We start from the raw sequence: 25093 nt of genomic DNA, 5'->3' as shown, positions 1-25093 counted from the left end.
AGCACAAGTTCACAGTTGCCCTGAGGGCAGAGCATTCCATGATAGGGCGCACTTTTCCTGTTTGCACCTGGCGCACCTCCTTAAAGGTGTGCCGTGGCGCAAACAGGAAAAGTGCACCCTAGCTATAATAGGTCCACATGTCGGAGTCAGTGATAGTTTCCTTCTACAAGAAAGAGGAAGTGTACAAATTCAGCTTGCTACTCATCAATATCATTCCATGACTCCCTGGTGAAAGTCACACAGAGAATATTATTGAATAGATTAGAAGAGTGGGCTGAGACCAATGAAACCCTCTCAGTCTTGCAATATGGCTTCCATAGAGGTCTGGAGATGAGTGATCAGGGGTTAAATCTCAATCTGATAATTGGAAAATATACTTCAATGAAAAAAGGTCAGTTGTGTTTAGCATTTGGTGGCCTGTCAAATGCATTCAACTTTATTCTCCACAACAAACTGTGGGAAATTATATTTGAGCTTGGGCTGGATCCCCCGAGAGTATCCTTCCTTAGAGAAATGTGTTGGGGGTGCAGGGCAAGAGTGCATTATGGAGCCTGTGGTGAATGTACTCGCACTAGTGATCTTGAGAGAGGGGTTAGACAGGGTTGTGTTCTTGCAACCTTTCTGATATCCTGTACACTAACAGTCTGGGCTCTGTCATGACCAAAAACTGCAGAGATCTTCCCCAGATTGGCCCCATTGGCTTTGCAGCAGATACCTACCTGTTTTGTCAACCACATGGTAGACCTTGGTTTGAATGTTAATTTTGGGAAAACTTTCAAAAATTAAATGTGGGAGAAAAGCCATGAAGTGTCATTATTTTGTAGTTGGCAATGTCAAGGTTAGCTTCACTACCAAATTCTCTTATCTGAGAATTTTATTTGAGGCACAAGGCTCATGAAATCTGGTTGTAAACAACAGCAAATTGCACTTCAATAAATCTACTTCAGAGCTTCTAAACTTCGCCATCAAGTTTGGCAAAAATCACGAGGGAGAGGCTAACTATATATAAAGCTAATTGTGTGTCGGCATCTCTATATGGGGCAAGAATTTGTAAATGTAAATGTATAGGCATTTATATAGCGCACTACTTACCCGGAGGGTCCCAAGGCGCTTCGACCGCTGCGAAACCCTTCCTGGCTTCCCTGAGAGATGGTCCCTTAATGGGTATCTCCAGGGTGAGACCAGGCATCCCCGGCGGTCTGGTGGGGCCGTTAGTGAAGATGAGGCAAGCTAATGCCCAGAGTTGCCGAGTGTGATCGCTGATCAGAGTGGGCACCGAGGCGAGAGAATTATCGAGTCCGCTGACCCTGGTCCAGAAACCTGCCGTGCCGGGAATCGAACCCTGGTCCCGGGCCGTCCTCTGCTCTCGGGTCTGCCGCATCTAACCAGTGAGCCACACTACTTCACTTTAATTTGTTTTGTTTTTTTACAACATCAACTGGATCCAGATGGTAGAGAATGCCTTTTTGAGGAGCCTTTTGTCTGTCTGTAAGAGCTGTTCTTCTTTTGTATGTAATACTAAACCTGGGGTGAAGACACAGTTTTAAATCTTAAGATTATTATTGATTGTCGTATTCTGTCCCATATGCAATTAAGCCACTAGTTCAAATTTGTTAAACAGACTTGTCTGGATCTAGATCATGTTGAATATTTTAAAAACCCTGCCTTAAGTGAATTAAAGAAACAATGCCTGTCCTCGCTCGAAGAACGGATATTATCTTGGGAATTGGTGAAACCTACTGTTGTCAATAACCAGATACTTGTCATGGATGGCTTACATCAATAACTTAATTATGTGCAGAATTGTCATAAAAGGTTGTTTTTGATTTGTTTTAGATTGGATTTTGTTTACCATCTAGTCACATCTCCTAATATTAACAACTGGTCAGAGGTTCTGATTAAATGCCCTGTGACGATTTATTTAGCCAATGCACCTTTCACGTAATGTTCTTATATACTTTGCAAGGTCCCTCAGGAGCTTTTTATATTATCTATTTTACGGGATTACAATTTTTAACAATGTTGCCCTGCATTCGTTTTTACAACAACTCACTTCTTTATTGATTTGCTTCAGGAATTCCAGCTTTTTATGGTCTGGTATCTAACTTAGGAAAAATAGGCTATCGAGATATGAGGTTTTACTAACAATTTTAAATCCTAATTGCTCAATTGTTCACAATTGTGATTGTGTAAACTATTCTGTTATCTGTATGCTTTTATGGTTACTTTTATTAAAATCAAGTAAAACTTATTTTGATTGATTAATCGATTATATACATGTGCAAAAAAGAAAGTTGGTTAGTTCCCAAGTTTAGTTAGAGAGCAGCTCCTGTATATGGAACAACCTACAACAGCACCAAATCAATGCACTGCTTATGACCTCACATCTCACATCACTCATGACATGGTCAGTGACATCACTGGTGAAATTTCAAATGACATTACTGATTATATCATCCAATGACTGTAAGTTTTTTATACATGTTTCTGAGACTTAAAGATATATACTAAGCTACAGCATTAGTTGAATTACGAATCTTTCTGTAAAACCAGTCATGCTATTTCTAATATATCTAATCTGAGTGTCTCTGTGACCATATGTATTAATGTGTGAGTGGATGTCTGAGTGGCTATATGGGTGTATGAGTGGATGTGTGAGTTTCTGTATGGATGTGTTAGTGGTTATGTGAGTAGTTGTATGGCTGAGTGAGTGGCTGTGTGAGTGAGTGATAGTGTGAGTGGCTTTATGGGTGAGTGGGTGTGTGAGTGACTCTAAGGGTGTATCCATGTGTGTATAAGTGTCTGTATGTCTGTTTGATTGGATATGTGAGTAGCTGAATTGGTGAGTGAGTGGCAGTGTAACCATTGATACTGAATCTGTGAGTGCATGAGTGTCTCAGTGGGTGTGTGAATGTGTGTGTGTCTCAATGGGTGCATGAGTGGTTGTGTGAGTGTCTCAGTGGGCCTGGGAGTGACTGCATACATTTCTCACTGGGTCTGTGAGTGGGTGCATGAGTGTCTGTGTATGTATATGAGCTGGAGTGTGAGTGTGAGTGGGTCTGTGAATGGGTGTCTGAGTGGGCTTACGAGTGCCTCTGTGTGTGTGTGTCGCAGTCTGTGAGTGGGTATGTGAGTCTCTTGGTACATGTGTGTCTGAGTGGGTGTCTGAATGGAAGCATGAGTGTCTGAGTGGGTCTTTGAGTGGATGTCAGAGTGGGTTTGTGATTGCCTCCATAAATGTGTGTCAGTCTGTGAGTGAGTGTATGAGTGCCTGAGTGGGTCTGTAAGTACATACATGAGTCCCTGAGTGGGTTTGTGAGTGAGTGCATGAGTCTCTGGGTCTGTGAGTGTGTGTGTGAATCTCTCAGTGTGTCTGTACGTGGGTGTGTTAGTGTTGGAAATTGGATTATTGGTAGTGGCAAATGTATATCTCAATAAATCAAAAAGAGACTAGCTAGGAATGGGGTTAGCATGACATTAATATTATAACCATCATGGTGACTCAGTATTGTTTTGTCAATTGGTATTGGCACCTGCTGGGTGTCTTTAGAAAGCCCTCACCCACCAACCTAGTTGGTGGCATGCTTCATCATCGGGCCCACCCAGTGACACCTAGCGTGTCCCGGGTGTGCTACGACGCCTGATTACAGCGGAGCAGGTATGTCACTGTGTGTGCGGTGAAATGTATATCTGCCACTTGCAATAAGGCCACCATGGCAGTATAGGGCTCAGAATTTGTCTTAGAAAATTATTCCTATGCTCAACCCTTGGTTGCTTGCCTGTGAGCAGGCAGGCTTAATTTCAAAGACAGGTTTGTAAAGCATTTAAAAACACCAATTCAGTAAATAAGTAAGACACAATCCACAATAAAAATCCAACACCAATTCATAAAAGTAGGAAATATTTGTAACTTTAAAATGACACCAAAACGACAATAATCCAATGTAGGAAACCAGAGATATGAATTTTCAAATATTTAGCATTATCTAGCACATGGAAGACTATAGCGCCTAATCGGGACATCTGGTTGTGATAGACCGGGTCAAAGTCAAAGTTTCAGGTCAACCACAATAGATCCCTGCTTGGCTACCCCTCATGGTTGGTCTCATTCAAAATTTTTACCTTCTGACTTAGAAACTTTTCTTGAGCTTTTCTTCCCAGGGTCTCTCGAAACTCTCAGCCAGTCCAGATTCGGCGAGGGTTCACCGGATTGCCTTACCATGAGCTCCCGGTCAAATTTATGGAAGTCCAACCTCCGAAGCATTCAAGCGGGACAAACCAAGGATCCAGGCCGACTCGCGGTAGTCCACTTGGCTGTAGTTTTAGATGGTACAGAAGGTGCACTCTTCAGAGTGCAGGCCATAGGAAATGCACATCAAACCTTTCAGTGTGGCCTTCTTGCTTTCTTAGGTTTCAAGCAGCAGATATGAGAGGATCTGCCCCTCTCAGACACTTATTCCAAGTTCTCTGGGTCAAGCAGGAGGTCACTCCTGTCCAATGAGGTATAGTGTACCGCCCCAAGGCATGACCACTTCTGCCGAGGGTGGTACTATTTTGTCCTAGAGTGCACCAATTCTTCCAAATTCATAATGGCAGAATTTTCAGCAGGGAAAGAAGAGCTGGCTAAACACACCCCTAGGATGGCTAATCTCCATAGTCTCTCTCCCTTGCATCTGCTCATTCCTTCCTTAAGCCTAGCATCTGGCTGGGTTCAAAAGAGTAGAGTTTTAAATGACACTGGTGTCTTCCCCTTTCCTTGAAGTCCATTGTTTACTATTCCTCCTCCTGCTCTAGCATTCCTGTGTAATAGAGCACTGCCCTCCCAGCAGAGCTGGTTAACCCCAGCAGCTCTTTATCACCTCTTCAAAGGAGCCTGGCTAATCCACTTAACTCTGACCAGTCAGGACAGACCACTGGAAGGCTGAATCTGGGCTTACAAACAAGAAAGTCTTATAACTTCTTGTCTGTACATTTTAGGAGAAATTCAACAATATTATATTGTTGAGTTTATTATTGCCATTCTGGGAAGTCTTCGAATGTTTTTTTAGCCTTCTCCTATCAAGAGTTAGTAGTAAATACCTTCTTGCCATGTTAATCTATGTGGCATGGGATTTGAAATGGTAAAAATGGCGGGCCATTTCTCCAGCACCAGTGCTTATAGAAAAACATGTGTAAGTACTCTGCCTATATCTATAGGACCCCTACTCCTGGACACCTAGGGGAGATTTTAGGGTTTCTGAATATGTAAACATATTGCAGATCCTCCCTCTAAAGTGCTCCTAGCACCGAAGTCGATTTTGGGCAGCACTTTATCACAATCTGGGGAGTGAAATGTGCGAGTGAAATGTGCAATTTCACTTAACCCAGGGCATATAAAGCTCACTTTATAAGGGTCCTCCTTAGAAATACCTGACTCCCTACCCTTTGGGCACAATTTACTTTTTAAAAGCAGTCCTGCAACACAGGGCTACTTTTAAACTGACCTCAGGCTTCAGCAGTGCACACATGCAAGTGCAGAAAGGGCTGCTGGCCTCTAAACTGCCATGCCCTGTTATATACTGGGGACTGAGAGGTAGTTTCAATCCCCCTGCCCTGTTATGTACTAGGACCTTATTGGGTAGGCCATGCCAATCACAGGGGCACCCCAACCCATAGAGTACCCTAGTGTATGTAGGTGTTTTCACTGTATTCGAAATGTGTCTTTTTCAGCATAGCACTGGCCCTGGGCCTGGTTAAGCAGAGCCCAGGGTCAGTCAGAGCCAGTTACTACCAATCCCAGTCAGTAAAACGCTGGGGGGTGCCCAATGCACAGGATGACTTTCCAACAGTGAGTCTCAGAGTGGGTCTATAAATGGGTGTATTTGTCTCTGCTTGGGTGTGTGAGAAGGTGTGTGAGTGTCTATGTCAGTCTGTGAGAGGTTGCATGAGTGTCTCAACGGGTCTGTGAGTGGGTGTAAGTTTATGATTGGGTCTGTGAGTGAGTGCATGCATTTCCAGAGGACTGTGAGTGAATCATGAGTCTCATTGGGTCTCTGTGTGGGTGTGTGCGTGTCTGAGTGCTCTCTGTTTTGCCCTCTTCTGCTCTATTTTGCCTATTCTGCAAATTTTTCTGCCCTCTGTTTTGCCAAATACAATCTTTAAAGTGGGAGGGGTCTGCCCTCTCCCGGGCTGAATTTGCCAGCCAATCAAAGTTGCAAATGATGCATTATGGTCTTAATAGGCAATCAAAATAATCATGTTTTAATAAACAGCATTCCCACTGGAATATATCTGTTGGTATAAATGTCACAGTTCTTATAATTACTTTCAATAAGTTCACTTCCAATATGCCAGCCAATCGATCACCCCCAAATCCATGACACACAGAACCTACTTTGACACTTTTTGGGGAAAATGTCATGAAGATTGATCAAGCAAGGCCAAAGTTAGAGGCAAGTCAAAAAATGTTTTCCCTAAAATATAAAAAAAAAATAAGTATAATACAATATACATAATTGATAATTACATAATTAACAATTAATACATATTTTTGTAATTAATACTTAATTAATGTCCGTTCTATAACCCTACACACCCAGCAGTCCACCTAAATATAACTAACATATATAATTATTACACAATTTTAATATGTTTTAATCAATTAATTGTTTAATATTAAATTAGTAAATATTTATTTATTTATTAATTAACTTCACGCCCTATACCCCTACAAACCTAGCAACGTGCAACAAAAATATAACTGAAATATATAAGTACTAGCAGCCCGACCCGACGTTGTCCGGGAGCAAAAGGCTGCTTCATGGCCCCCGCCCGCCCCGCAGAAGAGTTGTCTGTGCAAGTCCTGGCCCTGTTCAACTGATTTGGCCCACTTGTGTTATTTTTTTAATTCGTATGTATTGTTTTCCGTGTTTTATGTTGTCCGCAAGATGTGAGGAAAGTGTTGTGTCACCTGTTTAATGTTTTTTTTTCTTTCGAAGGCTCTTTCCGTGTGTTCGTTTTTGTATCCCTTCAAAGAAGTTTCCCTTTCTTTTTGTCAATTGTGTGGTGAAGTCCTGGCAGTGCTCGAGTGATTATGGGGAGTTGTGTTATTTTCGTTATTCGTATGTCTTATTGTAAGCGTTTTATCTTGTCCGCAAGATGTGAGGAAAGTCTCGTGAATGCGCAGTCCATTGCGTTTCTTGTTGGCTTTTTTGGTTCGTGTTTACCCCCCTGTAACGGTCAATGGCTAATGGTTAAAGACTTTTTTTTTTGGTAAGCTGAAGTCGTGTGTGTGTTTTCTTTAGTGCGTTGTGATTGGTGTAGTATGCGATTAATCCTGCCCCCTGTGTGGCGTCATTTGACACTCCTCATCGATGGAAGACCCGCCCGGTTTTTAACGCGAAGGCGTCAATGTTGTCTGGGTAACTGCAACGAATGTGTGTATATTTCTTATAGCACGCACCTCTGCTGTTTTTGTATATTGGTGTTACCGCGCTGTATGTGTGAATTTAAATTCATTGAAAGCGCATTTCCGCTGTTTATGTTGGGATTTGCAAATGTTTGTTAGAAATTCATTGAAAGCGCATTTCCGCTCTATGTCTGCATATTGTGCGTTCTAAATTCAGTGAAAGCGCATTTCCGCTCTATGTGTGCATATGTAAGTGTGTTGTGAAGTCGCTTGGCCTATGTTTGTTATTTGCACTCGGCACGGCCCTGTAAACGCTCACATTTGTTGTTTGAGACACCCACGGCCACGCCCCCAAGGGACTACTTTATCACTGTTGGCGTTTTTTCTTTTTTAATGTATATGGTGTACATATCTATAGCCTATGTCCTTCTGCCACATCTCCCCTTTCAAATGATGTATTGGGTGTAGTGATTGGTGCATTACTTTTGTAGTTTACCTGGCTCAAAGGTTTGTGTTCTCTCTTTATAATAGAAGTATAGATTAAATAATGTACCTAATATTCAATTCAATAAGTAATAATAGATTATATAATTGTTAATGAATTATTACTTAACTAACTTTCCACCAAGAACCCTACAAACCTGTCAGCCCACAGCTAAAATATATATTCCATAATTTTCTTGATTATTAATCAATCAAATAATTCATATTAAATGTAAAAGGAAGAGGTAATAAATGATTGCCTAATTAACTTCCCGCCCAATACAAACATAGCAAGCCACACCTAAAAGTTAAGTAAAATAAATCAGTATTACATAATGTACATAATTAAAATCAAACACATACTTACCTAAAAATTATTAATAATTCATTATTGCTTAAATAACTACCCTCCCTAACGCAACACAAACAAGACAAACTACTACAACGCTATAAATAACTATTACCAATTACATGAAAAATTCTATTTCACTTAAAATTATAAACTATAATAAAATGAATAACAATTATACAAACTGTGTTATTAAAAACGATATTAACAACAACGATATTCTTAACAATGATATTACTTACCTGAAAAGAAGGATTTTATTGGCAACGATATTTCTGCATCATGTTAATTTTTGTATAGCAATATTCTTTGTTCCAATATTTCTGAATCCAGATATTTACAAGTCAATATTTTGTCAAAATATCGGTAACACTGCAGAGAGTTTAAACACTGATTCCAATTTTTCCAAGTTGGGTATTACCAACTAATTTCTGATAATTCTGCATTGCTTGATTACCAAGTGGTTACACTTTATCCCAGAAAGCCTTGCACAATGAGGGACTTCATGGAAAATTGACGATATGACTGATTTCCACGTGTAAACTTGTAGTTCTAGGCTTTTTCCAATACAGAAAGACCTGCAGCACCAAACATCTCACAGGGAATTTTTACTTTTTAATTCAGCATGCCAAATGTGAGGGCTGTCAATGTGTTAACTATGGTTTCTATAAAGAAAGATTGATCAATGATCGAAGCAATACTTTCTTCTACAGCATCTCCTATTGAGCAGTGCTGCATTCAGGAACATCCAGAAACTCCAAACTTTTCTGCAAAGTGGATGAACTGAGCGAACAATGTATAGAAGTCTTGTCTTGGTCCCGCAAAATCGACTCGTCCATAATTCACTTAGAGTTCAAACCTCCCATAACCTTACTCAAAATAGCTCACAGCAAAGGACGTTTAAGTGCTTCTCATCCCAGTTATTTTTCAATTCAAAATATTTTTGGCGTGGTGAACTTCTTTGCTCTCTCATTTGGTATGATCACATTTCGTGGCCAGTAAGCAACATTTCCTAATGGGCAAGCAAGCAATCTAGCCCTTTTGGAAAAAAAAGTCTTCCCTAGGAAATCAGTATAAAGTAGTTCCACTTGATTGAGATAAAAAATGTGAAAAGTAGGTATCTGGGGAATTATGTGATGTTGTTTTTCCTTCCAGATTGAATCACTGAGTACCACGTGGCAACATTCACTGTTGTACCGCAATACATACATGCCTTCACTTGTCACATAAACACCAGCCAAGAAGCATCAGCCTTTGATAAAGTGCCTGATTGTCAGTTCTTTTGAGAGTTTGGGATTGTAAATGTAACGCCAGATATCACCGAATTTGGGGCCTGATTCACAAAACTAACTTACGACAAAATCCTAAACTTACTACTCTTGGTATTCACAGAAGGCATTTAGTAATCTTAAATTAGGATTTTGTCTTAAATTAGGATTTTGTATTAAATTAGGATTTTGTCTTAAATTAAGACTTTGTCTTAAGTTAGGAATTTGTCCTAAATTAGGATTTTGTCCTAAATTAGTATTTTGCTTAAATTAGGATTTTGTCTTCAATTTAATTTACATTTAATTTAAGTTTGCCTTAAATTTAACTTAAGACAAAATCCTAATTTAGGACAAAATCCTAATTGAAGACAAAATCCTAATTTAAGACAAAATCCTAATTTGGGACAAAATCCTAATTTAAGACTACCAAATGCCTTCTGTGAATACCAAAAGTAGTAAGTTTAGGATTTTGTCGAGTTCTGTGAATCGGCCCCTTGCTATTTACATAGCAATGACTGAAATATCAGAGTGTACATGACTTTAGTATAACACCAGCTAGATACCTTTTTTTATAATTAAAATTAATAAAAATTGTTGTATTTCTGTATTGAAATCCTTGTGGCTATGTGATTTTGTTGCATAAGTATGAAATGGTGTGTGGGTTAATGTAAAAAGGGGATTCGACCGAAAATCTGCAATGATTAAATGGAGTCTTTCCCAAAGATATTTCGGAATATTATTTGCACGTTGGATGTTGTGGTGTAGTGTCTGATAAAGGTGCCTCTAGCCAGACCTACAAAAGCTATTGAAGTCATTTACACAGTTGATTTTTCCATATTTTCCCATAGGACTTTGGAGTTATGTCCGTACATCACCTTGCAACAATTTCACTGATAACATTTTCCTATGTAAACAACATGGTGCGTGTAGGTACCTTGGTTATGTGTCTTCACGATGTAGCAGATGTGCTTCTAGAGGTAAGATCCTTTCCTGTGCATTTCTGACATGTAATGAACCAGCCTGTTATTGTTTATTTGGTACTGCGTCTCGTTCTGTGAAATAGTAAGCGTCACAGCGAATGCTGCCTGATTTACAGGGGGAACTTTTACTTTGTTTGGGGGACCGAGGTCCGGGTTCTTACGCACACATACCGTATTTTCTGGCGTATAAGACGACTTTTTTAACCCTTGAAAATCTTTTAAAAAGTTGGGGGTCATCTTATACGCCGGGGTAATTTTATAAGCAAGTGAATATAACCCAAACCCTATATTTTAAAAGGAAAAGTAGGGTGTCGTCTTATACGCCTAGTCGTTTTATACGCCAGAAAATACGGTAGCTTTTGTTCTTCCTCCTGGAGCTTTCAATGGTGTTTCTTTGCGTTTCAGTGCTTTGGCAAAGGGCTCGTTAATTGTAGTAATTCAGCTACTTCATTTTAGTCGTGTGTATTGTTAAACACTTTTCTGCTGTTTTATTTCTGTTAGAGATAGTGCAAATTAATTAGTCTCCGTCATTTTACCCAAAAGAAGGTTATTTATGCCTCTTGCATGCTTTGCAATCTAAGACTACAACCGTACATGGAATACATGTATTTAATGTATTACACTATCCACTGTGTGTTATTAAACTTATGAGCACTGCTTGGCATTTCTTCTACCATCTTGCATTACAGTCTGCATATTTTTCTTCCGCAGGCTGCTAAAATGGCCAACTATTCCAAATGCCAAAAACTGTGTGACCTTCTGTTTATCACGTTTGCGTTTGTTTTCATCTTCACACGGCTTGCTATATTCCCGTTATGGTAAGTTGTTGTTCTACCTTAAAGTAGGACAATCGTTAATGAAAGAAAATGAATGTACATCAAAACGTGGACACTATGTTTTTTTCTGAACAAAGCAATATAAGAATTATGGAAGTTAAGAGTATTCTTCAAATTGTGATTAGAAATGTATTACCCTCATCCTCTCAGCATAAAAGGTCGTTTTCTAAATTAGCATTACCAACTGCGGAAACAGTCAATAATGTTTATGAGGCACAGACGGAAGCGCATTAGGGACATGAGGGACAATAATGGGCATCAGCAAGTGGAATGCTGGGAGCTGGCCAGCCAATCAGAATGCTCCCGTTCTTTTCTGGCTATATCTATTGTTACAGGCCTGAATAGGGAGTAAACATCCCTGCAGGGTGTTGTGGGCAAATAGGGAGCACTGCCGAAGCCGGAGCTGCCTCGCACCTTAGTGACTGGGTGAAAGACCTGCTTTATTCTCCCATGACATACACTCAACTTCTTCCCAAGGAGCTTTTTCTGAGATCAAACTCCTTGGTATGTGTTTTTAAAGGTCTAATCGATGTGAAGTAAAAATGTAGTTGCATTTATAGGAGGGTTAACCGAATATTTAAAATATTTGTCTTCATTTAGCAGTGAACGGCAACATCATTTTTACAAATCGATTTCCCGTCTGTTCTTCTGAAAGAGCAAATGTTAACGTTTCTGTAGACGTGCTTGTTTGTTTCTTAAAACCTGGTAATACTAAAGAAGGGAAGAATTGCAGAAAGAAGCAGCAACATATTCTAGGTTGAGGCAACTCAAGGTCCAGGTTGACAGGATCAAGGGGACAAGACTTCTGCGAGTTGTTGAAAGCTATTATTGTGCAATGGTGGTTAAGGAGTTGCAGTAAGAAACAGGAAATGGCGACCATTTTGAATTCTTGGACTAGGAAGATAGCAATACGCTAATGACAGCCCTCTTTCGAAATAACAGTCCTGTGTTCTTTAACTTCCTTTTGCCAAATCCCTAGATCTCTAGGCCCTCCTACACACAGAGACCTCCTAATAGGATAAAAAGGAAGCACGCTGACAACATGAGTAATAATGCCAGCAAAAAGCAGGAAAAGGGGAAAAACTGAGAAAAGCGCAGTGCCTGTGGGGAAGGAGGGAGAGAGTGAAGCGCTGCATGAACCTGAACCTTGAGTATGAGCCTGGTAAAGTGCTGCAGCTTCACTACGCTGCGTGTGCTCGGCTGCAATGAAAGTTGCACAATGGGACACAGATGAGTCTGGATCATGTGGAAACATTGCGTGCTGGTACTTCATGCAGCAAGATTAAGAACAGCGTTGGTGTGTATTTGTAAGAGGGTGTGTACATTTTAGTTTGTAAAATGAATGTATATATTTATGTTTCCTAACCCTATATTACTTTATTGTTTTAATATGTCATATGTAGTCCTGTGGTCTTTGTTTTTGCAAAGGTCAGTTTGTCATGAATTAAAGAAGTGGTAATGCAATTACCACAATCTAACAAGTAGAGGCGATATATAAGGATTTTATTGGAGGAAAGGGTTGTCCTTTCTGCATCTGAAATCACTGTCACAAATGAGAGTATCTGTTCTCTGAGTGTGTTTCCAGCTAATTTTATAAACTACGTCTGGGGCACCTATTGACCCCTGCCCTGTGGACATCTTTCATGAGTTGGCTACTATCTTAGCTCCTCCTCTGGCAGTACATTAAATAAGGTCATAGTGGTGGGCATCTCTTCTGCTGCATGGAAGAGAGCGTAGAATCTCCCTTTATGATAAAAACCACTTTAGATCCAGCGGAAGAGAAGATTTACTGCCCTATCTCAAGACTTCCAGTTCCAGCAAAAATATTGGAAAGGCACATGAATGTGGCTCTTTCTAAATTCCACGAGCAGAATGGGATTCTCGATAGAACCCAATTTGGCTTCAGGAAATCACATAGCACAGAGTCTGCTCAGCAGGTGGCAATGAAGAAAATTTGTGGAATCCTGAATAGCTGGGGGAAAAGCCTCCAGTGATAATTTTGGACTCTTCTGCGGCCTTTGACACCGTGAGTCATCGGGTCCTGATCCAAAGATTAAGTGAGATTGGGATTGAAGGACCTGCTAAAAGCTTCTGACATCTTTTCGTAGTAACAGAATACAGTCTGTCACTTTTGGAGATTTCACTTCTAGCTCCTTTTCTTTGCCATGTAGGGTCCCGCAAGGGTCCTGATTAAGCCCCACATTGTTCACTCCTTTGGCTGCACTGATTAGATCTTTTTGCTTCACTACAATATCTTCTGCAGATGACACAAAATTGGCGTCTCTAGCCATTCAAATGTAGATGAGGTAGCCAGTAGAGCTAATAGCTGTATGGTGACTATCGTCAATTGGATTGAAAGCCAGTTGAACTCCGACATGATTGAGGGGCTTCTCTTTGGATCTGACTTGCGATCTGGAACTCTTCTTTGTGGCCCTCTATGGTGGGTCCTCTACCCTCACCAGTCACCAAAGTAAAACATCTTGGTGTGATTTTTTATTCCAAATTAACGTTTAAAGATCAGACAAATCAATTGATTTCTTCTTGTTTCTATCATCTGAAAACATTAAAGACGTTTTTACCATTCATTTCTACAGATCTTCAGACAACAGTGGTGGTCTCTTTGGTATTATCTCAGATAGACTACTGTAAGTAGCACTGTCTGTCTGGGTATTCAACAAGGATGTTGTTAAAGCTTCAGAGGCTGCAGTTTCCTGCAGTCCTGCTTCGAAAAATCTCAGGAAATATGAATCAGCCAGCAAAGGTCTCAAAGAGCTTAATTGGTTGCCAATTAAGAGCTGAGTTGCATTTAAAGTGCTCTGCCTTGCATCATAAAGTCCTGCCTGGAATAGGCCCAGATTATCTAAAGGAAAAAAATGTATGGTACATTCACGGTAGATGTCTGCTATCAGCTTCTGCTAAGACCATGCTAGTACCCAAGATTTGTAAAGCTTTTTGGGCTAGCAATAGCTTTGTACCTGCAACTGATTTGTGATGGAATCAAATGCCTTTTCATCTTAGGTCCCAGCCGAACCTGATGAGTTTTAGAAAAAAGCTACAAATTTGGCTATTCTCATGTTGAAGACTTGATTTTCTTTTTTGCTCTCATTTATTTTTCTTTATAGCCGCTAGTGCTAAGACGCCTTCGGGTATTTGTTGCCCTTTATAAATATTAATCGAATCGAATTGTAATAGTAGGATGCATTTAATGTAAGTGATTAGGAGCATTGATTAACTTGTTTCTGCTGGTCATTTACAAAGTAGCATGGCATATTAGTAGGCCAGCAGAAAAGTATGTTTGCAAACCGTTTTGTATCTGAAACTGCTTTTGTTACTTTCTCATCAATTAATTTTAGCATGTCAAAACACACTTTTCTTAGGTCTTGCTACAGTGGCTTTAACTGTCTGCCAGATCTCATATTAGCACAAAAGAGAATACAACATATACACTATAGAGTGGGCTTTGGGTAAGCCGTCTTCACCTATTGGCTTCTCTAAGTGAGCCCCATTCAGTTGTTGCTTGTTTGGTGTGCCCTTCATATTGTGAATCAGCCCGCTGTGTAGTTTTCTTATGTCTTATATTTCCTTATCATTGCCAGGGTAGATGGCTTGGTAAACTCCATTTCCACAGAATGCTACTCCGACAAGATTCTGTAATATTATCTACTCTGACTGTTTGAATAAATTCATTGCAATAGTCCAAAAACTTGAATAAAAGTTATCTAGAGTGTACCTTTCCAAGCTGGGCCACATCAAACCGGCCCTTACAATGGAGGCAAGGATTAAATATACTGGAACAAAAGCCTTGATCATTATAGTGCAATATGTCCCAACAAGAGCACTCAGCTCAAATTCCACTCATCTGTCGAACCTAAGACTTTTCATAGGGATTATTGCAGCGTGAAGCATGCGTAAAATGTTTAATTGCACGCTTACTTTTCGTACTACTCTAACCTTACTGGGTCCTTTAAGATTAGACAGTCTGAAGCATTTCCATTACCACAGAGGCAATGATCCTCTGATGAATCTTTCTCCGCCGATAGAAGAAGTGTAAATTAGGGAGACCAAACTCTGTGTTAACTGTAGAATATAATGAAATTAAATCAATTCAAATTAAGAATGCATACATTTTCATAAAATATTATTACATGAAAATAAGTATTATAAATGCCCTACTACCACAGTTCTTTTACAACTTTCATATAAATGCATGTTTTTCTAATGTCTCCCTTCATAAATGTTTTTTAATAAGTCATAAACTATAGAGTCTGTACTATCATATTGGAAAATATCAAGCTTGTACTTAATTGCTACACATTTTTGCACTGACTTTTCTAACTGGTGCATTTTCAGCAAACAGCATAAAAAACACTAGTTCACTTCATCTAGCATCACAATTTCCCTGAATATACGTTAATAAACAAGCTATGCATTAAAATGTCGTTATAGCCATTCGTTTATTTGTATTAGTGTTGTCTTAGCAATTTGTTTTCATTTCACGTTTTAAAGCCAGCTGTTTTGTGTGTATCTGTGTCTAGCGTGTGCAATGTGTTTTTGTGTATAAACATGTTGTGTATATTAATAGCTTACTGTGACAAGCAGAGACAATATATTTATTTTTTGCACTCTTTAGATAGAGGACAGCTACACTCTTTCTGCAGGGTTCTACATGTTCTGAGCTACTGCATTTTATTTTTAACTGAATTGTATTGAACTGTTCTAATATCTGATTGCAACAAATATCTAGCAGGTTTTTGATGTGTTTAATTTTGTTAAAGATGTTTTATTTTTATTATTCATGTTTACAATTGTGCTTAAACATTCATTTGAAAAAGCTATGCACCAAGGTTTTAAGTGGTTTGTGCGAAAGGTGATGGTGTGACCATATATGATAAAGTCCTCCCTCGCGTACATCATAAGAGTTCAATAACCTTATAAAGGAACTCAGAATTCACGCTTGTTCCTCCTCATGGTAATGGAACATATATCCTTGCAATATCCTTATGATGTATAGCAGGGGGTACTTATCGCTTATTTAATAAAAAAGTATTTGAAACCAAAACAAGGAAGCCACTATTGTCATCTCCATTTGATAGTAAAATATGTATATCAAATAAAAAATGGGAAATTAGGCTCTTTTAAAATGAATCATTAATAGTACTGATCAAGTAATATCTGCATAACCGACCAAGAGTCCAATGTACAAATCAATTTTGCTTTTTCAAACCCGTGATTTTTATGGTCTGCCTGAAACCATTTTGCAATTTAGAAAAGCATTTCGAACGTTCAAAACATGTATGCCTACCCCCTTATCAAATCACAATTAGGAAACGGTGTGAAAGTGGTGTTCCTTCCTATTTGTGAATTGGTACTGTATGTACCAATGTGGTCGTAAACCATTGATCAGTTACTAACACATCAAAAGAGGTGATAACTGGTTTGCAAAGGGTGAAGGGATCACCTTGGGACACCTTCACTTTCTGGATGGATCCAACAGCCTCAGGGTGGTCCGTAGACCAATGCCTGGTCCCACTGATGTGTCCCGAAGCAGGAAACTTTTTTTGAGGGGGAGGGTCCTGATTTGGGGATATAAACGGAGAAATGGTGGTCTATTGTTCCGGTTTAAGAATTCAGCCTTTGTAGTCAGTCAGAGGTGGCTGCAAATAGCGACTTGCCAAATTAATTTTAGTTATCGAGGTCATTTTCCGACCCCCTAAATGACCGGACACTTTGCAAGGCGACCTATTAGAATATAGGTCGCACCACAATAATAAAACTACTTACATAAAAGTGGTGTGCAGTTTGCAACCACTTTTTGCGACCAGTCCGTTGATACATCTTGCCCCAAGTTCCCTTCATGTTTTTTTTCTTGGTGGCTTATCCCTTCCACGGGAACACTGAGGCCCCTATTTCGAGTGGCGCAGTAAACTTTCCATAACTTTTCCTCCTCCCCCAGAGTATCCTTGGGACTGGAAACTTCGGAGAACTGAAGATACCGGATGATTATATGTTAATCCTGGCCAGTGTCCCATACAAAAATATATGTAAATTGATGTGAGCATGTGTGTTATAATCCAAACAGGAAATGCATGTGAATAAAAAATGTAAGCCTATCTATGAACACTGACACATTTGGTTCAGAATGCTCTCATGTTTTCTGTCAACTTTCGAATCCTGAAGTCATACATATCACTTCTCTAGCTTCCACCCCTTTAAAATGCCACTAGTGTCAAAGGAGACACAGCAATAGGGGCAAGTCTTTTTTGTTTAGAATGGCTTCTGTGATATTTGAGGCGGAAACCATGTTGATACTTTGTCATCTTAATATGTCACCTTCTAGGTCCTCTAGAAGAAATGTCATTGTATTTGCTGCAATTTTAAAATGCCTTCACAGTGTATCTGGGTTAAATATGATTGAACATCTGGCCTGCTAAGTACGTTTATTCAGGAAGCCTTTGAAAGTCCTCTCGGAAGCCTAATGATATATAGTCAACAAAACGTGAATAGTGCATGTCTAATGAGCCGGGATGTCCTTTGATGAAGAAGCGCATTTAGCGCATTTAATTGGGATTTCCTTCCTATGCCTGTTTGAAGCTTGTTGGTTGGGAAAAACGAAGTTTAGTAAAATACATAGTTTGTACTTAAAGTGTATGATAAAATACGCCTGCGGCCTTCCATTTTGTTAGACCTCCATCCGATGCAGCCCAAGGCAATATGCACAGCTTGGTCCATCACTTATTTATCACTTCTGTCCTAGTTTTAAAATTTGCACTGGGACCTGTAATTGCAGAATCATTCCACAAGCATCAAAAGATTTTCCATGAAAATAGACTAGAAACGAAATAATGTAATACGTTTGTTTAAGCACGTAAAGTTTTAGTTGTGTTTTGATCCAAACAACAGTACTTGCTGCTGTCACTACCATAATAGTTTATGATCTATCTGGGAAGAGCACCCCTTCCTTCTCTTGTGAAAGAGAAAGAAGGACAGTGCCTTCTGGGGATAGCTCCATAACGGTACAATTAATTTGCCCGTGCATACATCTTCTTATTCGCTGTTGATGTCTTATAGTTTATTTTTTGTTGCTAATTAATTTTTTTATTTTTCCTTTTTTTACTAATGTTCACTAGTTTAATTTTCCATTGAAAAAGACTATACAATTTCACAATTCCGATCAAGATACTGCACACCTTTACACAGTTTGCTCAAACAAGTGCACCTAACACGCATCTACAATTTAATAAACATATAATTTAGATTAAAAAACATTGAAAAACCTTTTACTTATAAGCATGATGAAATATAATCAGAGCAACAACTTAAAATGATATTGCAGACTCGATTATTTTCTTTTCTTAATTGAGGTGTGCAAAACCTTTAAACATGTTCCTGAATGGTAATCTAAGAGTTTATTTTATCCCGCTTGAGGATTAATAAACTCAGTACTTAGTCTCATTAAGAGCAGGTAAAAGATCATAATAAAATTCATTAGTTCTAGCTGGGAGTTACAAACACTGCATGTCTAATTAGCTTCTCATCTCTTCCAATGTCATGTAACGGGAAACGGCCTCTACAACGAAGCCGTTTCCACGAAATCCTTTACCACGCATGCTTTACAACGCATGCGTGGTTACAACGAGAGGCTTTACCACGCATACCTTAACTACAAAATACGTAGTAAAGGCATGTGTGGTAAATGAAAAAAAAGGGGGGTTTGGGGGGTCTCCCCCATAAAAAATAAATAAAGCGTTGGGATAAAAAGGGGGCTGGGGGGGTCTCCCCCCCCAAAAAACAAAACTTACCTGAAAATCCGAAGTGAAGACGAAGCTGAGAGAGGAAACGGAAAGTAACTTCCGCTTCCTCTCAACGACGTACGACCGACGTAACCAAAGAAGAAGGAGAGAAGGCGAGTAAAAAGGTAAGGGGCATTTTAGTAAAATAAATATATATATATTAAGGGTTAAGGGCAGGGGTAAATATAAGGAGTGGAGGCAGGGGGCATTTAAGGGGAGAGTTATAACCTTTATCAAGAGTATGCCCTCACCATGCATACATTTACAACGAAAAACGTTGTAAATGTATGCGTGGTAAAGGTATATTCGAGGTAAAGGTTAAGCGTGGAAAACGAATTCCGTTGTAACGCATGCGTGGTAAAGGCATGCGTTGCAACGGAATTCGTTGTAACTTCATACATTCCATGTAACATCATTACAATGGAATTGTTCCATATAGGATACCTTATTAATTCTCCCTAACTATGAGTCAGTTCAAAAAGTGCAATATTAAGGCTACATCCCAAAATCAATGACAAACAGGAAAGAAAAAAAACGTTTTGAGCTAAATGCATTTTTGTGAAAAAATTATCCTTTTTGCATGGCCACCCCTATTTTTTGCTGGATTGTATTGTTGTACAGGGCCAAGTGAACATGCTCTAATCGCCAAAACATATACAAATTGGCTTATCCCTGATTTACATATTTAACTAGTCTGTAAAGCCATAGTACATGGTGTAGAGATGACAACATCCATAGCATGGTAACTTAAGTATCACATGTGAACTATAGCACCTAGTATGCCATCTACTAGCAAGACACATCAAAACATGGCTTAAGGCCTAACCTGTGTAGCCTGACACCAGCAGCTTGAACCCTTCTGCACTTACCTGTCAAAATCATCTTTTTGACAGATAGGAAAACCTGATTGGAAATAATAAATATCACACCTTGCCTCCCACAAGGTATGGTGGATTATATTTAAGAGGGGAACATGTTTGATGTTAGAAATGGCATGCTACTCAGTGACTAACATAACACAACAATGTCACTGGTCATGCTATAGCTTCCACATAGGAAAACGTCAAAGAATAGATTATACACTTCGATCAATTATGTTTGACTTGTACCAGCTATGGCCCCCATTCAATGTCTTTTTATATATTTATTAAAGATTCAATCTCATGGTGAAATCAGATTTTTATTAGATATATGGGAAATCTAACTTTCTTAAACATACATCTACCGTGCCCAAATTTACTGGGCACTAATTTGCATTAGCCTTCCAACCACTGCCCAGCCCGTACTTAGCCTGAATGAGGTGTAAAAGATGTGTCAAAACTACTCTGAGTATGAACAATGACCTGGGAACAGGTGGGTGCTTTCTTCCTCTGGCAGCTCTGGCAGGAAGACAAACTGGATTGGGCCTAGGCACTTTGCTAAAAGGGGCCTGCTCTGTCACAAGGAAATGTTAAATAACACCTAGAAAGCCCCATCCTTTGTCCTCCTATTCAGGTTCAGACCAAAACCAGTTTGAGGAAAGTTATCTCTAGAACCCATTTTGAGTGACCAAAGAGGAGGGGACTGCTCAATACCCTAGTCACATCTCTTGATGGATATACACACAAGGAAAAAAAGGGTTAATCCATCATGAATTGTGAGGACGAGGGGTAGTGTGGGATTGTTTGCAGTAGCGCAAACAGGAACGGCTGAAAAGTGGGTAGGGTTGCCCACAGACACTTTTACCTCATTGGTTAGTGAGGAGGCAGGGATCACCCCAATCTACTAGCTAGTGCCAACCTTAAACGTGGAACCTCAAGACTGCCTCCCTAGAACACTCACTTGCCCTGTGGAAGAACAGAAGAAGGACTAAACCTACTGTTTGAGATCTGGGAGGGGACCTGAAGAGCTGGACCTGCCCCTATTTCTACTTGGGACAAAGAAGTGGACTCTAAGGGTCAGTTGGTTGACCGTCTATGTGGCTACAGGACAACAACATGCTGCAAGAGGCCATTTCCCTAAATTGGTCAGCTGACTAGCAGCAACTGGACCTGGACTAGACCCTGCTTATGGCTGCTGACTGACACTCAGAGAGTATTAAGTGCATCTCCTGAGGGCCAGGGTTCCTTAGAAGTTTACTCTTTTGGTTGTTTGGTCACCAGCAGAAAGTTTTGAATATTTGGGAAGCGTTTTCTCTAGAGCTGCAGTGGAATTTGTGGGAAAAAGTAGCTAACAATCAGTTGCCCTGTGTCAGATTAAATTTTAGCTTGGTCTCACTCAGTGCTCCTAGCACCTCTGAAAAATTGATTAATTTTCATTATGCGTTGGCGGGATCAGCCTGCTTCTGGTATGTGGTTTTCAGCTCCGCACACGATGAGGAGTTTTTTTGCAAAAAGGGACATAGTCCGTTCCTGCATTGGGACTTAGAAGAAATGTCAACATTTTTCTTCAGAAAAGTGACAAATTCTCTCTCTGTGTAGGGACTTAAAAACATTTTTTAACCTTTTAAATTCTACACCATCACCAGTATCAATCAACCAGATGAATCCAGCCTGGGCTCCATTGTAGTTAGTCTGAAATTGCACGTTGGTCCCTGTCTTCTGTGTGCATTGACTGACATTAGGTACTTTTTTGATGACCCTATTTTCACTTTAAATTAAAAAAATTACTGTCTTAGGTTTACCTTATTGGATTTTTGTCCTGTTGGTGTTGTTTTGCTTATTAATGTTTTAAAATTAGAGTGGGGTTGATTTTTATTTTATTGTGTCCATTATTTCTTTAACTGTTTTGGTACTTCCAAAAGCCACACGCATCTTCTTTAAGGTAGGCCTATCAGCTCCATGCCATAGCTAACGGAATTTGAAATCAAATTTAAATTATTGAGACCTTTGACTGGACCTAACAGGTCACTGGCTGTATTACTTGTAGTGGACCACAGTAATAGTTCGCTTTCTTACAATGTTGTCCCCTCATCTGTAGACCAGAAGTAAATTGCATATTAGTTCAGTGGCGTAGCCTTATCCATTACTAATGCATCCTTTGAGAAGAAGCCTTCAGTAGGGGCTTACCAGTCTAATTGTTACTTGGCCCATGTGTCAGTGGTATCCAACTACTTTGGCGTTGTACATGACTCTAACAAGGTCTATAAGTTGAGAACCCTTTAGTGAGCTGCACTTTGTCAAATCACTTATAATCAAGCCATATATGATTTCGGCATTAATTGTTCTCAATTTAGTTTCTCCTCAAATATAACACACAATGAATTCAATCCAGTCATAGTTTGAAGATGTAACTTTTTACAGACTTAGGCAAAATAATGACTGCACAATCTCAAAAAGCCACTTTTTTGTGCTCAAACATGTAAAATCCCAATTCTTTTTTCAAACATTTTTGCAGACACTACACCCTCACTGGAATGTGGCTGAGTGGAAAAATGTCATCCACGTAAAAAAGATTGAAAAGTAAAGGCTGAAAACCATAGGTGACCCACCTCACCATTATACTGAGAAGATGACAATTGATGTCTGAAATGAACATGTTAAATAAAAGAGCAGCAGTATTAGACTGCATAAGGAACTGCAAGAAACCCATCTATATTCATAAGTATGCACTATGGGATGCAGATTACTACTTTATATTTTGTGAATTTTTACTCACCCAATGTCTACTGAGATAGTGAAAGGAAAGTTAATTTGCATATTTTGTTAGTTTTATTTTTATTCCTCTGATAGTGCATGTTTGTTTCAAGCCTTGTAAAGTTAATGATAAGCTGATGGCTGTCATCAAGAGGAAGAACAAGGTTATTTCATAGTTCACTACAATACAAAACAATTCCTGTAACTAATATATATTCCTGCTGATAGTGATAAAGCCATGGGAGCATGCTGGCAATGTGACCTTCATACTTGTACCATAAGTTCCACCATGCATCGAATCCATCCATCACTTGACCTCCAGGAAGTGTGAAAGGTAAAATTATAGTATCCCAGAGCTCAGGAGAGCCCCAACCATGAAAGAGGCAGGTTGACCATTTGATCGCCTTCACTCTTGTCCAGCCACTATCTCCAGCTTCAAGACACATGCGGCACTATGCTTCTCTCCATGATGACAACTTGAAGCAGCCAACACAGGACCCCAGCATCCACAAGCAACTAAACACATAAGCGTGTCATGTCAAATCTGACAATCAAGAAGAAAAAGATTCCTTTTCGATTGCTAGACAAAGGGTGATTCCTCCCAGTAATCACAGTGTCACCCTACACTTTAATACACATATGAAATATGTGTCTTCTTAAGATGGTCTCAGTTAGCAGGAAAAATCACAAAAGCAAAACAACTCCAAGGTAATCTTGATGGTTGTTGACTGTAATTGAGAGGCACGTCTGTGGTTGATAAGAAAGGTACCAAAACCACACTGAATCATGATTGAAAAATAGCCCTGAATACATTTTCTGGAAGGCCAAACTGAAAAGAAAGCCTGATGGGATTCAAAATAAATAACAATGGGAGTGGAGCTTGATGTAAAATTAGGGAATGGGAGTGGTGCTTGATGTACACTCGGGGAATGAATGCTTTGTTGCATCCTTCTTAAGCCCAAGCCTGCTCATGTATGTTTAAGACAGGAAGTGCTATCACAGGAAGAAAGGTGAAGGCAATCTTGGTTTGGGATTTTCAGACAGACAATGCTGGAGAGACATCCACCTAAGACAGGTGTCGGTATAACGTAGGGTCTGCCTACTCTTCCAGGAAAATGACGTTTCTCAATAACGGCTTCTGAAACAAGCATTAGCAAAGCCAATCGGTCGTGGCAATGCCGAGCTATTGGACTTGTCAATGTGAATGCCTTTTAGCCATGTTGTCTAGCAGCACATCTGCTGTTCAGCATGGCATGGATGTGAATTTTTCATTCACTACCATGGAGAGCATTGTTATGAAACCACCTCTCCTATTTTGTGTGCTGCAGGAGTGTTGCAGCTTCCAGCTTTGCACTCCAGTGTCAGCTAGTACCAGCTCCTTCCGTTTGCTATCTCTCGCACTCCGTTTGAATCCCTCTGAGGGCCGTTGGAGATAAGTGCCATGACTAAATTTCCACACAAAACCAAGAAGCAATCCTATTGGCTGTGCATGGGATTTTCCTTACTTAATAAGAGCTACGAGAGCTTAAAGAACACTCTCATTGATTCCATCTATCTGTGACACACACAATACAGTGCTTGACAGGGACCAATAATCCTTTATCTTGAGGATTCAAAATGGTTTTTCTTTAAGCAGTGGAGTGACCCACGCAAGTTTGAGCACATATTCAATTTCACTTGAGCTATCCCTGTGAGAAATGGGCTGATTCCATGCAGTTAGTGAGGTTGAGACTTAACCCCTTCGAGGCTCATGACGGAACGGTTCCGTCATGAGCGTCGGTTGGCCTGTGCTCATGACGGAACCGTTCCTTCATGAGTCCGTTGGCTCATTAGAACGTTCAGCACAGCGCACGAATCTGCGCCGCGCTGATGTGGTTAATCAAGTCTATTGTTTCGTGGAGTGAAATTTCCAGGAAGAAGACACTTGGATGATTAGCTTGTTTCATATTTATTCTATATGGTTGCAATATATGTTGGGTTTGTAATATTCTCTTGAAATGTGTTATTATATGCATACTGTTAGACTTTGTCAAATTACTTGTGCCCTTACATCAGCAGGGGTGTGCCATGTACTCCTCCTTTGCAATTACTTTGTCAGTCGTATTACTTTGCCGCTGCCGCCATTGCACCCAAACTAGGATGGAACATCAACGCCTCCTTCATGTCCGGCATCTTTCCAGACGACTGGAAGCGAGCGGAGGTAAAACCCCTCCTCAGGAAACCCACAGCCGACCCAACGGACCTGAAAAACTACTGGCCCATCTCTCTCCTCCTCTCGTGGCCAAAGTCACCGAAAGACTCATGAACGCCCAGCTGACCACCTTCATCGAAGAGAACTCCATCTTAGATGCCTCCCAGTATGGATTCCGCGGCAACCACAGCACCA

At 39.9% G+C, this 25093-nt stretch overlaps 1 protein-coding gene across 1 annotated transcript in view; it reads left to right on the top strand.

The window, feature by feature from the left end:
• The window catches only part of CERS6 (ceramide synthase 6), an 814747-nt gene that overhangs the window by 605143 nt on the left and 184511 nt on the right, over positions 1-25093 (top strand). Inside the window, exons 7-8 of the mRNA XM_086956583.1 lie at positions 10336-10464; positions 11179-11285. Of these exons, the coding sequence (XP_086812709.1) occupies positions 10336-10464; positions 11179-11285 (236 nt within the window). The remainder of the gene's footprint in view (positions 1-10335; positions 10465-11178; positions 11286-25093) is intronic.

This window comes from Lissotriton vulgaris, chromosome 2_1 (genome assembly GCF_964263255.1).
Source record: "Lissotriton vulgaris chromosome 2_1, aLisVul1.2, whole genome shotgun sequence".
Classification (NCBI taxonomy): Eukaryota; Metazoa; Chordata; class Amphibia; order Caudata; family Salamandridae; genus Lissotriton; species Lissotriton vulgaris.
This window is presented reverse-complemented; position numbering and strand designations above follow the sequence as displayed.